This window comes from Pan paniscus, chromosome 1 (genome assembly GCF_029289425.2).
Source record: "Pan paniscus chromosome 1, NHGRI_mPanPan1-v2.0_pri, whole genome shotgun sequence".
NCBI lineage: Eukaryota > Metazoa > Chordata > Mammalia > Primates > Hominidae > Pan > Pan paniscus.
This window is the reverse complement of record NC_073249.2, coordinates 3,490,338-3,505,389: the sequence shown is the minus strand read 5'-3', so window position 1 is coordinate 3,505,389 and position 15,052 is coordinate 3,490,338. Positions and strand designations below refer to the sequence as shown.

Genomic DNA, 15,052 nt, shown 5'->3' with positions numbered 1-15,052 from the left:
CTACCTCAAAAATTTTATAGTTGTTATTTTTAATAGTTTTGTCTTTTAATCTTCTTAATAAAAATTTAAATGGTTTAGATGCCATGATTACAATATAACAATCACATTAGCATTATTTTTCCTATGCTTTTAAAAACTTCTTTAGCATTTATCGTAGGCTAGGTCTGGTAGTGATAAGTTTTCTCTGGAAAACTCATCTCTCCTTCATTTCTGAGGAATAACTGCTTGGTGCAGTATCCTTGGGGAACATTTTTTTTTCCTTCAGCACTTTGAATAATATCATCTCACTCCCTCCTGACCTGTAAAATTTCTGCTGAGAAGTCTGCTGCCAGGTGTATTTGATGTCCGTTGTGTGTTATTTGCTTTTTTCTTGCTCGCTCACTGTTTTTAGGACCCTCTTTGCCTTTGACCTTTGTGAGTTTAATTATAATATGTCTTGGGGTCTTCTCACTTGGGTTGAATCTGATCGGTGACTTTTGACCTTTGTGTACCTGGATATTTATCTTTTTCTCCAGGTTTGGAAAGTTCTGTGTTATTTCTTTGAATAAGCTTGCAACGTCTTGTCTTTCTCAGTTCTCTCTTTAATTCCACTAACCCAAATATTTGCTCTTTTGATGTTGGTCCATAGGTCCCATAAGCTTTGTTCATTCCTTCTTATTCTTTTTTTTCTCTTCTGACTGTCTGTTTTCAAATAGTCTTGTCTTTGAGCTCACTGATCCTTTCTTCTTTTTGATCAATTCCTCTGATATGCTCTATTGCATTTTTCATTTCATTTATTGAATTTTTTACCTCCAGGATTTCTGTTTAATTTTATTTTTTAAATCTTTTCTGTGAACTTTCTCTCAGAGATTTCTGTGAGCTTTCTTGAAGTTCACTGAGCTTCCTTAAAACTGCTATTTTGAATTATTTGTCTGAGAGATCACATATTTTCATCACTTTAGGGCCAGTCTTGGTGCCTTACTTTGTCCCTTTGACATCATATTTCCCTGAATGTTCTTGACGCTTGAAGTATGATGATATCTACACATTGAGAGATTAAATATTTTAGTCTTCCTAGTCTGGCTTTGTTTGTGCCTGTACTTCTTCAGAGGGTCTTCCAGAGATTCTAAGCCAACTGACTATTGTGTTCCCTGTGATCACCACAGTAATCTCAGCATTAGAGGATACTCTATTCCCAGGCTTGCTGTGAGTCTCACAATGGCTTTCTGGCCCAAACGGACCTGGGGAAGACCCAATGACGGTACTTGTGTTATGTGGGAACACTGGCCACCAGGGACCTGAGTCCTGAAGACTGTCCTAGTTTCCCAGACAAGTATACTTCCCAGCAGGTCTCTGCACAGGTAGGTTGTGTCCCCAACTATAGCAAGAGGGGCAGAAGTTGAGACTGGACCCCTTCAGAATCTGCTGTGGGAAGGAGGCTGATGGGCCTTTCTCATTGGCTGAGACAGGCATGTGTTACTCAGCAAGTCTCTGCACAAGTGGAGTAGTTTCTTGCCCATAACAGGAGGAGCTAAAGCCAAGACTGGGCCTCCTCAGGGTCTGCTATAAGATGGAGGCTGGCCGGGTGCCTGTAGTCCTAGCTACTCGGGAGGCTGAGGCAGGAGAATGGCGTGAACCCGGGAGGCGGAGTTTTCAGTGAGCCGTGATTGCAACACTGCACTCCAGCCTGGGGGACAGAGCGAGACTCTGTCTCAGAAAAAAAAAAAAAAAAAAAAAAAAAAAGATGGAGGCTGGCATACCTGCCACATTGGCTCAAATGGGCATGCATCTTCTAGTAAGTCCCTGCATAGACAGGATAGTTCCCCAACTATCAGCAGGAGGAGCTGGAGCAGAATCTGGGCCCTCATAAGATCTGCTGTGAGACAGATACTGAAGGGGTCAGTCTCAGCTCAGAGGGGTGTGTGTCACCCAGCAAGTTCCTGTAGAGATAGAATAGTTATCTGACTACAGAGAGAGGGTCTGGAGCTGTGACTGGGCCCTCTTGGGATCTGCTGTGGAATAGAAGCTGGAGAGCCCAGTCTTGTATCAGAAGGCATGTCTTTCCCAGGAGGACACTGCATCAATAGGATAGTTCCACGACTGCAGCAGGAGGTGCTGTACATGCCTCTCTGCGGGTCTTAGCACAGATGGGATAGGTCTTTGACTGTCTTCAGTCTCTTTTGTCTAATATTGGTAGATCCACTCCAGCTCTTATGGTTACTGTTTGCCTTATCCACACTTACACGTTTAAATGATTGTTTATTTCTATTTGAAGTGTATTTCTCATAGGAGAAATACACTTCTATTTGAAATGTATTTCTCAAGCACATAGTAGAGCCTCACTTTTTTATCCAATCTGATGATTTTTGCCTTTTAATAAGGGTATTTTAGACTATTTCAATTTCATATGATTATTGATATGGTTTGGTTCAAAATATTATTTTCTGTTTTCTATTTGTCCCATCTGATCTTTGTTCTCTCTCTTTTTTTTTTTTGCTTTCTTTTGGATTTATGAAACATTTAAATGGTTCCAATTTCTGTCTTCTGTGGGTTTATTAGCTATTACTTTTATTGTTTAATTATTGCTTTAGTGTTTGTAATATATATGTTTAAGTTACCACAATCTAATTTAAAGTGATATTATACCACTTATATAAGGAATAAAAACCTTACAATAGTATACTTCCATTTCTCCCCTCTGACTTTTGTGTTATTGCTATCAAACATTTTAATTTTACATATGTCATCATTCACACGTTACATTATGATTTTTGTTTTAATAATAATCTTTTAAAGAGATTTAAAGTAATAAAAATTACATATTTACCCATGTGGTTATCATTTCCAAAGCTCTTCATTCCCTTGTCTATATTCCTTGTGTTTTTGCTTATGGTGAATTCTTTTAGGATTTTTAAGTCAAAAAATATCTTTATTTCCCTTTTGTTTTGGAATGATACTTTTGCTGGGTGTATATTTCTAACTTGACAGTTTTTAGTACTTTTAAAACATTGCTCCACTGTCTTCTCACCTGTATTTCCAATGAGAAATCTGCCGTTGTGTTATGATATGCCTTGATATAGTTTCTTCCTTTGTGCTTGGGGCTCACTTAGCTTCTTGGATACATGGGTTTATGACTTTCATTACATGTGGGGAAGTTTTAGCCATTATTTTTCTCAAATATTTTATTTGTACCACACTCTGTGTCTTCTCCTTTAGGGACTCCAATTACACATAGCAGACACTTGAAGTTGTCCTACAGCTCTTTTTCTTCTGTGTTTTATTTGTTGTTTTTTTCACTATATATTTTATTCTGAATAGTTTTTTTGCTAGATCTTCAAATTTGCTGATTTTTCATTCTGCAATATCTAATCTGCCATTCATCTCATCTAGTATATCTTTTTTTAATCTCACATATTGTAGTTTTTATCTCTAGAGGTTCAGTTTTGTGTCTTTTTAAATATACCATGTTTCTACTTAACTTTTTGAACATCTGAAATACAGTTGAAATAACTGTTTTAATAAATAGCTGCTTCTGTCAATTCTAACATCTATGCTAGTTCTAGGTTGGTTTCAGTTATCTCTTCATTATGGGTTTCATTTTCCCGAGTCTTTACTTTGTAAATATTCTTAAGCTTTGTTTTAGAATGCAGTTGCATTACTTGGAAACAGTTTGATCATTTTTTTGTTTTGCTTTTAATATGTGTTAGGTGGGATCAGGTCAGTGTTCAGTCTGTGGCTAAGTATGGGAAAGACTTCTGGGTATTCAACCCAATGCCCTGTGAATCGTGAAGTTTTCCAGGCTGGCTGTTAGGAAGTGGCACTATTCCTGGCTTTGTGTGAGTGCTGTGCACCATTATCTCCAATCTTTTTAGGTAGTTAATTTCTGAGCCTTGAATAGTTTTCTCACATGAATGTTGTGTTACCTCCCTTTTGCATTGCTGTAAAAGATACCTGAGGCTGGGTGATTTATAAAGAGGCCGGGTGATTTATTCTGCTCATAGTTCTGCAAGCTATACAAGAAGCATGGCACCCAGCATCTGCTTCTGGTGAGGCCTCGGGAAGCTTATGATGATGGCGGAAGGTGAAAGGAGAGTAGGCGTGTCACATGGCAAGAGAGAGCAGGAGAGAGAAGGGGGAAGGTGCCAGCCTCTTTTAAACAACTAGCTTTTGCATGAAGTTAAAGAGCAAGAACTCACTCATTACCATGGGAAGGGCACTAAGCTGTTCATGAGGGATCCACCCCCAAGACCCAAACACCTCCCACCAGGCCCCATCTCCAACACTGAAGATCACACTTCAACACGACGCCTGTGATTCTCAGTGTTGGAACCTGCTGGGAGGTGTTTGGGTCATGGGGGTGGATGACACATCTCCAACATTGAGGATCACATTTCAACATGAGATTTGGAGGACACAAACATCCAAACTACATCAGGTGTGCTGATCAGTACTCAGCTGAACCCTTGAGGGACCTTCTGCAAATCTCTAGAGTTCTCTCCTCTGCAGTACTCTGTCTTGTAAATTGTTGCCACCTTGGTCTCCCTGTACTTCAGCAGCAGAGGTATTCATGAGCAAGTTACTTAAGTTTTGTGAACAGTTATTTTCTCATCAATACAGAAAGGATAATAGTATTTGGCTTATGATTTTATCGTGGGAACTGAACGAAACTGATGTTTGTACAGCACCTGGCACTTGGCAGATACTCAGCAAATATTTGGGTCTTCCCTGTCTCTGCACCTGGTCGTTATTTCTTCCTGATTTTTGTCTTGGGTTTGCAACCTGATTCCTGGCTGAGCTTTAGGTTGGTTTCTGTATAACGATCAACCAAAGCAGGTAATCACTCATGAGCCATTCAGATTTTAACTTGATGAGTTTCAGAATTCTGCTATTCAAATGGCATTTAGGTAGAAACATATCCTCCTTTAATTTGACATTTATTTTCTCCAAAATCTCATTCAGTTCAACCTGCAAGAATTATTTGAATTCACTTATTTGTAGTGTGAATGTCGTAGGCTTTAGAAGGTCAGTGGTGCGTGGTGGAAAGAATTTAAGAGGACCAATGCTATTTGCAACCCCAGCGTGATTTTTCTAGGGTTTCCTAGTAGGTCATGAACGTCAACCTTTTACTTCCCCTTCTCATTTTGCCTCAGATTTCCCAAGGAGCTACATGAAGAACAGATGAGTGTTTGTCAGAACTTAACCATTTCTCTTTTATCTTCTCCCCTGTGGTAGTGTCTGGAGGTCGCAGCCGCCTGCATCTCATTGATCTCGGCAGCTGTGTGAAAGCTCTTAGCAAAAATCGAGAAGGAGGCTCAGGGCTGTGTCTCTCGCTGTCTGCTCTGGGCAATGTCATCCTGGCTCTCGTCAATGGCAGCAAACACATTCCATACAAGTAAGTGACTCTTCTACTCAAAGAATGTGGTGGGGTAAGCATGGTGTGGGACGCTTTGTTCAGTGCCATCTGTGGAGAGGTGTGCCACAGAGGGACAGCCTGGACCCCATTATAAGTTCAGTGCCAGAGACCAGCCTTAGCTAACAGTTGTGTAATGCATGATCTCCCAAATTCAAAACTTTTGGAAATACTTAAATCTATTCCAGTTCTAACTTTAGGCTGCTCAAATTAGAGGAAATAGGAAATTATCTCAGTTGAGGTCTCCACTCGCAAATGAAGGTGGTGGGTCATTGTCACCATAATAAAGATGCGCCTGTTTCATAGTGATGAGAGTGAGGGGTGGAAGACTGGCTTATCCTTAGGGGTAGGGCCACCAGACTTAACCAAAAAAATATAGGATATCCAGGCAAATTCAAATCTCAGATAACCAACAAATAAGGTTGTATTATAAGTATGCACCCCAACATTGCATGGGACACTCCTGGTGACATGTATTTTATCTGGCAACCCAATCTCAGGAGTTCAGAAAGCTAGGGGAGTTAGCACCTGCCTTCCCATGCAAATGTTTAGTCACTTCCAGGATCCTTCCCGTCTCTTTACTACTGCTCCAAGACAATTAAATTACAGCCGCTCCTATGTCTGGCAGAGACAAAGCCACTCCACCACCATCACCCCAACTAAGCGTTCTCATTGGACCGTGTGGTGGCAGGCCATTGACTGGCTGTCCAGGCTTCTGCCAAGGCCTAGCTGAGCCTCTTACTAGCTGCATGAACCTTCATTCTTCCTAAAATGAGGGTTAAAGCTATACATGTTACATCACAGAAATATAAGGCTCAAAATGATAAAACATGTATAAAAGTTTATTGTAGGCTGGGTGCAGTGGCTCATGCCTGTAATCCTGGCACTTTGGGAGGCCAAGGCGGGTGGATCACAAGGTCAGGAGATTGAGACCATCCTGGCTAACACGGTGAAACCCCATCTCTACTAAAAATACAAAAAATTAGCTGGGCATTGTGGTGGGCACCTGTAGTCCTAGCTACTCAGGAGGCTGAGGCAGGAGAATGGCATGAAACCAGGAGGCGGAGCTTGCAGTGAGCCGAGATCGCGCCACTGCACTCCAGCCTGGGCAACAGAGTGAGACTCCTTGTCAAAAAAAAAAAAAAGAAAATTTATTGTAGAATTTAGGACACTATGGCCAATAACCAATGATGAAAGTCTGGTTACACCTATCTAGTCAAGCCTATCCTCACCTATTTAAAGGGAAAAAACACCGACCTTATAGAGTTGCCATGAGGTGAAGATTAGCTAAATATATGTGGATTCATGGTTTTATCTGTAAAAACCCTACAAAACCTACGTTGCTATTGTGTAGGAGGAAAAAGCCGGGCAGTGTATTCTATAATTACTGAGATTCACGATGAGCGCTGGAGTTTTTCTTCCCCTCAGCCCTATTTGATGCCAGACCCCCCACCAAATACATTGTGAGTTTATTTCCTACCAGGAGAACCATTACTGGACTGACTTTAGGAGCTTAAATGGTGATTATAATCCTGTCCATCTCATTTCTAGAAATTTGGAATCCTAGTTGGATAAACCCAGAAATGGTTTTCCCGGCTCTTGTAACAACCCTTTTCTATGGGAAAATATTTTGAGTTGAAGAATTATAGAGTTTCATTCGATGTCATTTCTGTAGTTGAGTAAATTCAGCTTGTGGGGAGAAAGGGCGGGGGAGGGAAACCGTTGGAGTTGGAGATGAAGGGAAGAGTTACTATAGCACTCACTGGTTTCCATAAAATGAGAATCATGTCTGTTAATGTCATAACTTCATAGATCATGATATAGATAAAACTCCAAATTGCACCTTATTAGGAGGTCATTGATTACATATTTTACTTATAGCTTTTACACTGTTTCTGCAGGGCGACGTGCTTTTATGATTTCTATAAATAGTTGTTGAATTGATGGCGGGAAGATAGATGCATGTAAACATGAAATTATTTTTAATTTAAAGTAACTTCCTTTTAGTTAGAGTTGGGTTTTTTATAAATGAGTAGGGAAACATTAAAAATTGTTTTTATGGCCCAGCGTGGTGGCTCACACCTATATTCCTGGTACTTTGGGAGGCTGAGGTGGGAGGATTGCTTGAGACCAGCCTGGGCAGCATGGCAAAAACCTGTCTCTACAAAAAATACAAAAATTAGCCAGGCATGGTGTTGTGTGGTTGTAGTCCCAGCTACTTGGGAGACTGAGGTGGAAGGGTGGCTTGAGTCCAGGAGGCAGAGGCTGCAGTGAGTTGAGATTGTGCTACTGCACCAGCCTGGGCAACAGAGTGAGACCCTGTCTCAAAAATAAATAAATAAATAAATGAAAGTTTGTATTAATCGTTCAAGCTTCGTGTTAATTAAGCATATTTTTAACATGCTGGCCCTACCAACTGGCCACCTGCCCTCCTGGGAGACATCTCCACTCACCAGTCCCTGCAGACAGCTGCCTGCCTTCATTCCAGGAGTCCCCTTCTATTCTGGCACCAAGAGAGTGATCATTAAAGTGTTTCTGTGTCTCAAGTAAGCAGACTAGCTTCCATGCAGTGTCAGCACAAGACCCAATCCTGGAGCTGTCCCGTGGCCTGGTTGAGCTGTGGATGGTGTGGGTACAGACTCACCAGCTGCCCTTGCCCTGCCCTGCCTAACACACCTCATGGAGACCTTGCTGGGTTGCCTGGTGCTGGAAACACGGTGGCCCTGGCCATCCAGCCGGCGCTGTCCTTCCCGAAACATCCATTGGCCAGTGCGTTTGTTCTGTCACCCCTCAGTGTCCTAATGCCCTTCATTGTATGTGATCTTAAAAAGACCCTTGCCGAAATGTTTTCTCCGAGTCTGGACCACGGCCTAGATGCAATATTTGGCATCTGCAAATGTACATTTACAAAGTGATTCACCAACTAGAAACTCCTCTTTTGAGGTACAGGAGGATAAGGCAAAGCTTTACTCAAATCACCCAGCCAGTGGGTGGCAGGATCAAACTGCCTCGCTCCTCACAGCTTCAGAGGCCTCGACGGTTCCCAGCCCTCGGCTGCAGGCCCAGCCTACTTCTCATCAAGCTCCCGAAACGTCGGAGCTGCCTTCACTGCGCACGCACGGCAGGGGAGCCCAGCGCAGCAGGAAAGCCTCGATTTCTTTGATCAGTTCCGTCAGTGCTCTGAAGCCACATTATGCAGCATTTTGTTAGCATACTAAACACCTTCAGGGTGTCAAGCCTTGTCTTTGCAGTGGGTTCCTTAGAGAAGGGGAAGTTTCCTGACCTTGAGGTTTCCTCTTACTCCTCCTGCTCACTTACGGAGGGTGGCGGGGGGAACAAAAATAGAAAACCAAATTCCATATTCTCTTTCCTTCCCCCACCCCCCCAAAAAACACAGACACCCCACTACCTCTTCATTTGTCTCCCCAGACAACTCTGTACTTGGAACCCGCGTTACTTGTGCTTGCTCCTGGGAAATTCTCTGGAAAGTGCACAGAGGGGCTGTAGCCTGTCTTCATTCCTCTTCATCATCTTACCAGGCTATTTGTCATGTGAGCAAGCTGGAAAGTGAGTTTGGATTCATTACCCATCCCAGGCATTCCCACAGGCACCCTCCATGTACGCTGAATGCTTCTGACTTTGCAAATGATATTGCCCTTGAAGATGCAGGAGGCGTGGAGCAGGTTTCCGATCTCAGCCATTACACGGCACAGGCACATTACATGGCACGGGCTTGCCGGCCAGTCCAGGCGCCATAAATCAGTTCTAAACGGTGGCACCATTCAGAAAAGCATGCAGGGAAGGCAGGGAGACCACCAAGGGCTCCAACCCCTCGTCAGTTCTGCACTGACAGGCTGCACAAATTACTCTCTAATTTTTGAGAGCCTCCACCTCCAGGGAACCCTGCCCTCGTTCGATCATTTTGACAGTGCATTTGCAAATTTTCTTTATCCGGTACATTCATTTGCTGTTCCTTACTGCTCTTGGGCACCAAGGTGCTAGGAATCTTCCCATTTAATGGATAAGAAAAAATAGGCAGAAGCGTTGAAATGACTTCTCAGGCCAAAACCCAGTGTTGCACCATCCCACAGGAGTTGGCCCCAGGAGAACGGCCACAAGGATCTGTCAGGGTGAACTGAGCTTCGGCTAACGGGTGTTATGTCCCAGCTCATCTGAAGGACCACAGCCTTTCGAGACTCAGATTCTAACCACGACCCGATTATCTCAAAATAGAATTTCTGGTTCTCTTAGATGTTGCTTTGCAAAGGGCACAGGCCCTTAGGAAGCACACACCTGTCATGCAGGCATCCTTCAAGCCCTGAAGCATTTACCGTCATTGATGACTGCTGCTCCATATGGAGAAAGAATTTCCTTAATGGGTCATACGACCTGTTTGCTTATTTGCCAACACGGTGTTTCTAAACACTGTTTCTAAACAACAGCTAGTTGCTAATGTCTTGGCTGCCCTTTAACAAGAGTTCATGGAAAGTCCTTCTGTGGCCCTCTCATGTCATGCCTGTCTGAGATGCTTCTCCCAGTCATCTTGAAAAATGGTGCTACATAACGATCCCGTCGTGGAAATGATGCCCGGTACCTCCCTCTCACGGGTTTGGTCTGTGGTTCAGACCCAGACCTAATCCTTGTTTGTTGAGATCAGTCACTGAGACACTTTGGGTCTCAGCAGCTGTGCTGAGCTCGCCTCCTCCTCTCTCTGGTAGAGCCTGAGGCAATCTGTGATCCAAGCTGCAGGCCACGAGCAAACACCGCAGGCAGCATCCACTTCCAGAAGGCTGTGTTCCACAAAAGCGATGAGGACACCCATGCTCAGGGGCTATAATGGGAACTCTTTTCCTCCTAAGGCCCTAGTGAGGAGTCAGGAACCAAGGTCATCTTTAAGCTTGTAGCATTGGGACACACCAGTTCATTCAAAGCAGCAGGCAGCACTAGAAGCTCAAGTTCAAATCAGTGACTTGAAAGGAAATGACACTTCATAAGTAGAGGCAGCTTTTTCAAAACGCAAGCACCTTCTCGTCCAAGAGAGGGTGGGGTGCTGGCACCTGCGGGTCACACTTGTGGCAGCAGGCCCAGCATTGGCAGGAACTTCAGGACGAGCCTCTCTGAAGGATGCGGACATTCCCTTCCTTGCCTGGAGAAGTGTTTCCTCCTAGAGCCCATGGAGATTTGGGGTTAGCCTCTCCTTTCTCAGAACTGGAAACCCAGTACTCAAGGTCTGGGAAGCTGGGGAAAGGGGCTCAAGATTGCTGTTAGCTAGAGCGGGGTTCCAAACCCCCAGGCCACAGATTGGTACAGGTCCCTGGCTTGTTAGGAACCGGCCTGCACAGCAGGAGGTGAGCAGTGGGGGAGCATGACCACCTGAGGGCCGTTGGCTGGCTGATCAGCGGTGGCACTGGATTCTCATAGGAACCTCATGCTATTGTGAACTGTGCGTGCGAGGGATCTAGCCTGTGCGCTCCTTATGAGAATCGAATGCCTGATGATCTGAGGTGGAGCAGTTTCATCCCCAAACCATTCCCTATGGAGTGGTTTGTCTTCCATAGGGAGAAATTGCCTTCCACAAAACCTGTCCCTGGTGCCAAAAAGGTAAAAAGGTTTGGGACTGTGGAGCCACGGCGTTGGATTCCCATCTCACACAGGAGAGGAAAGGCTCTTCCTCGGGACTTGGATGTATATTACTTAGACCTACCATGAAATTAAGTAGATATTTGCCAGGAAAAATGCAAAGGAGTATCAGTTCTCCAGATTTAAGATAGCATGAAACGGAGAGGTTCATGTAAGAATCTGTGTGTGTGTGTGTGTGTGTGTGTGTGTGTGTGTGTGTGTGTGTGTGAGGGAGAGAGAGACATATGCATATTTAACCTCCTTTAAATGTACATTAATGCTGTATTTTCTCCCCCTGATTTACAGGGAGAATATCAATTTAGAACTATTTGCACAAACTCCAGATACCAGTTTAGAGCGTTCCCTATTTAGAAATAAAATAACCAAAGTCTCAGGTTGCCAGGCAACTGCAGCAATGATAATTCTTAGTATTGCTGCTTTAGAAATACTCATTTTTATACATTTTAATGATGGTTAGGATGCAGAGAATGTGAGTTCAGAATGTCGCTGGGACATCGAAGTCCCTTTTCTATGAGATTTTTAGCATTCTCACTTGCTTTTATTTTTTCCCCCTTAGCTCTGTTTGCTTCCTTGGCTAGCGGTATCTTCATATTTAGCTATAGAAATCTCGAGAGATTGTTATTATTTTCTTAAGAGTTGAGGCAGAAGCTGCCACTACATTAATTCTGCCAGGCTCATTATAGAACCACGCCAGTCACTCAGGGAGAAATGACACCGTCTGGGGATCGGCCGGGGTCGCAAACACTGGGTTCAAGCTTTGGTTGTTCTGCCGCTTGTTTGACACATGATCTCTGCACCTCGTCCTTTTCATTCTCAAGAGGACCACATTCTGGCCCCTCTCAGAGCTTCACTGAATTGGGAACAGAATATCAGGCCCCAGCTCTGTCATCATCTCTTGGCAGCAAAGCCACGGCTCATGTTTTTGTCTGTCCACTGCAGCAGCCGCTGTGGCGTAATGGCACATAATGGTCTCGGGGCTGGGCAGAAATTGGAAGGCATCTTCCTTTCCCTTTTGGCCTTTCAAGTTTATCTTCCTTTATGTCTAATGTCTGGTGTTACTATTAAACGCTTTCTGAATTCTGAACCAACGATCAGATAGATACAAGAGAATGATTGGGAATGAAAAGCCTGCTAATCCTAGCAGAGTAGGAAAGGGTAGACAGCCCCTTCCCCAACCCCACGGCCTCAGTGGAGGAGAGAATGGTGTGGCCTGCAGGGGAGGGACAGGCAGACAGTGCCAGCTGTCACCCAGGCTCACGTTCACCAGCCTCAGCAGTCAGACCTTCTTCCTTCCTCCCTTGGAGGAAGTGAATAGAAGAGCAGAACCGAGAGCGGGAACTCTGTCTTGATCTTGCTAAAGGGGTAGAAGTTCCTAATTCGTGGACTTGCTGGACCACAGGGAGGAGGAGAAAATGATTTCTAGTACTTATTTCCTGGCATTTCAGCTACATGGAAGGTACTTAGCACGGTGCATAAATGAGCCCCCGGTGAGAGTATTTCCCATCGTGAGCACCGCAGCCGGGCATTGTTCTCACTGTGCCTCACAAGCTCTGCTAAATGCCTTATGGATATTTCATTCTGACAACCTGTGACATAGGTACTGTAATCATACTGGTATCACAGATGGGGAAACTGAGACACAGAAAGGTTGAGTATCTTGTCCAAGTTCACACAGCTAATAGGCAACAGGGCCTCACTGCCTCCCAGTTTATCACCCCCCACCGAGTACAGTTTCTGGAATATTGTGCTCGGTCAACATTTGTTGCAATAACAAGTGGTGTACAACAGAGGATCAAACATACCAGCAAAGCTTGCATATGTGTAGTTGATTATAAGTAAAAGCACAGGCTGGGCACAGTGGCTCACACCTATAATCTCAGCACTTTGGAAGGCCTAAGCAGGAGGATCACTTGAGCCCAGGAGTTTGAGACCAGTCTGAACAACATAAGGAGACCTCGTCTCCACAAAAAAAAATTAAAACACTAGCTGGGCATGGTGGCTCATACCTGTAGTCCAAGCTACTTGGGAGGCTGAGGTGGAAGGATCGCTTGAACCCAGGAGGTTGAGGCTGCAGTAAGCTATGATCGTATCACTGCACTCCAGCCTGGACAACAGAGCAAGACCCTGCCTCTAAGTGAGTGAATGAATGAAGGCACAGACCCGAGGGGCAGGGCTGATGGTAGCCAGTTCATACATTCAGGTCAGTCTCCTGGTCTCACCTGTTTCTGTGATTGCTAAGCCAGGCTGATGGCTAGATACCCATGGCAATGAAGAATGTGAAATACGAAAGGTAAAAAAGGGAAATAAATCTTCCTTTCAGGACCCAAGCTACTTATCAGGGCTAAATAAAAAATACCAAGTAAGAATGTAATGATGAGGGGTGGGGAGGGGGGGCAAAAAATAAAATTAAAAAGAATGTAACAAGCAATGAGACGCTCCTGACTTTGAACCTGTGTGCAGGGCTCCAGGTAGATTAGAAGGCATCCTAACCTCAGTAAATGGCTGTCAGTGGGGCCTGACAGTCTGGGTCCCACGTTCTGGGCACCACCAATGGAGGGTATCCTCTCAGAAAGCTTCACCCTATTTCATGAGCCTTTAATAAAATATGTCTATAATCTTTCTCATGAAAGAGCCTGAAAGTTCATGGAGCCACTTCCCACGCCGCACTGATGGGAGAAACTGCAGGACTCCACCAGGCTTTCTCTGGCTCCAGGATCCCCATGAAGGCCTCCTGATTTATCTGGGGCAGCTCCTGCATAAGAAGGGTGACCGTTTCCCACAGTGGAGAACCAGACACTGGGCACAGCCCACTTGATAAGACAGCTTCCATCTCCCGCCCCTCCTGGGTATGCAGAGGCATTCCTGAGTGAATAGGTTCAGGTCAGAGCAGGAGAGGTTATCACCCAGGCTGTGCCTTGAAGCTTTGCTGAGTACAAGAAAGGTAAGGAAGAGATAAGCGAGAGGTGAGAATGACGGCAGGGCTGGCAAGTGAGATCACGAGCTTTTCCTCAAACATCTGGCTAAGAATAGAAGCTTTGGGAAATTCCACAATGGGCAGATTAAGGTGATCAGCCTCTCAGCTGGAATTTGTGAAGTTTCTTCAGACCGAGCTCCCAGAGAAGCATGTGTGGTGGAATCGCTGTGCTTTCTAAAGAGATGGATTGCAACCTGCGCCGTTGAGCTAGTGCTGAGCTGAGGCCCGGCGAGATGGATTCTAGCGCCCCTGCCATGGCTAACCTCACACACTCAGATGCTCTCCCTGAGCTTTTCATTTCTCCATCAGCAAAATCTCAATCATTCTTACTCCTCGTCCACCTCAGAAACATATTGTAGGTTCCATGGAGACGATGTCTGCGGTAGACAAAGAGACGTGCTTCAAAGGCAGAAAGGTCACTGTTTTATCATCTTTCAGAATCGTGTAACCCATGTGGTTCTGCCACCATCCTGTCTTCTGTGCATTCCTTGACTTTGAAAGTACGCATCTTTTCTTTTGACCAAGTAGATAATTACCGTCTATCGAAATGAACCCTCATGCATTTATTCAATGAGAGTTTGTGTGCCTAACACACAGCATGGCTGCCTGATACAGATACTTGGTTTAAGAGAATTCTACAGGCTCTGCACGAAAGTGAAGTCATGATGTAAGGAGGCAAAGGACTCTGCCCTCAAACAGTCCAGTGGGCCTGAGAATGAGCCTGGGGTGGGGGTCTGATGCTGCTGCACCCCCAGTTGTATGTGTGTATCCCAGTGACTGGGGCGTGATTTGAATATTTAAAGATACTCCTTTTTCATGCGGCCTTTACATGCAAGCCGAGTACTTCTGCTGCACAGCCGGAGAGGTGGTATGTTTTTAATGCTGGAGTAAAACTTGTCTGTGTTGGACTTAGTGAGAGAATGGTTTTCGTTCAGAGATTGTCAAGGCCAACTTTGATATAAATTTCACTTTACATTTTACACCCCTCGTGACTCATAACATTTAACTCTGTCATCCATAGAACTCGGTGCTGTTCTGATCAGCAAGGT

At 44.5% G+C, this 15,052-nt stretch overlaps 1 protein-coding gene across 2 annotated transcripts in view; it reads left to right on the top strand.

The window, feature by feature from the left end:
* The window catches only part of KIF26B (kinesin family member 26B), a 560,184-nt gene that overhangs the window by 487,886 nt on the left and 57,246 nt on the right, over positions 1-15,052 (top strand). For both annotated transcript variants that reach the window (XM_034950150.3, XM_034950152.3), the window contains one exon: positions 5,212-5,371. In XM_034950150.3, the coding sequence (XP_034806041.2) occupies positions 5,212-5,371 (160 nt within the window). The remainder of the gene's footprint in view (positions 1-5,211; positions 5,372-15,052) is intronic.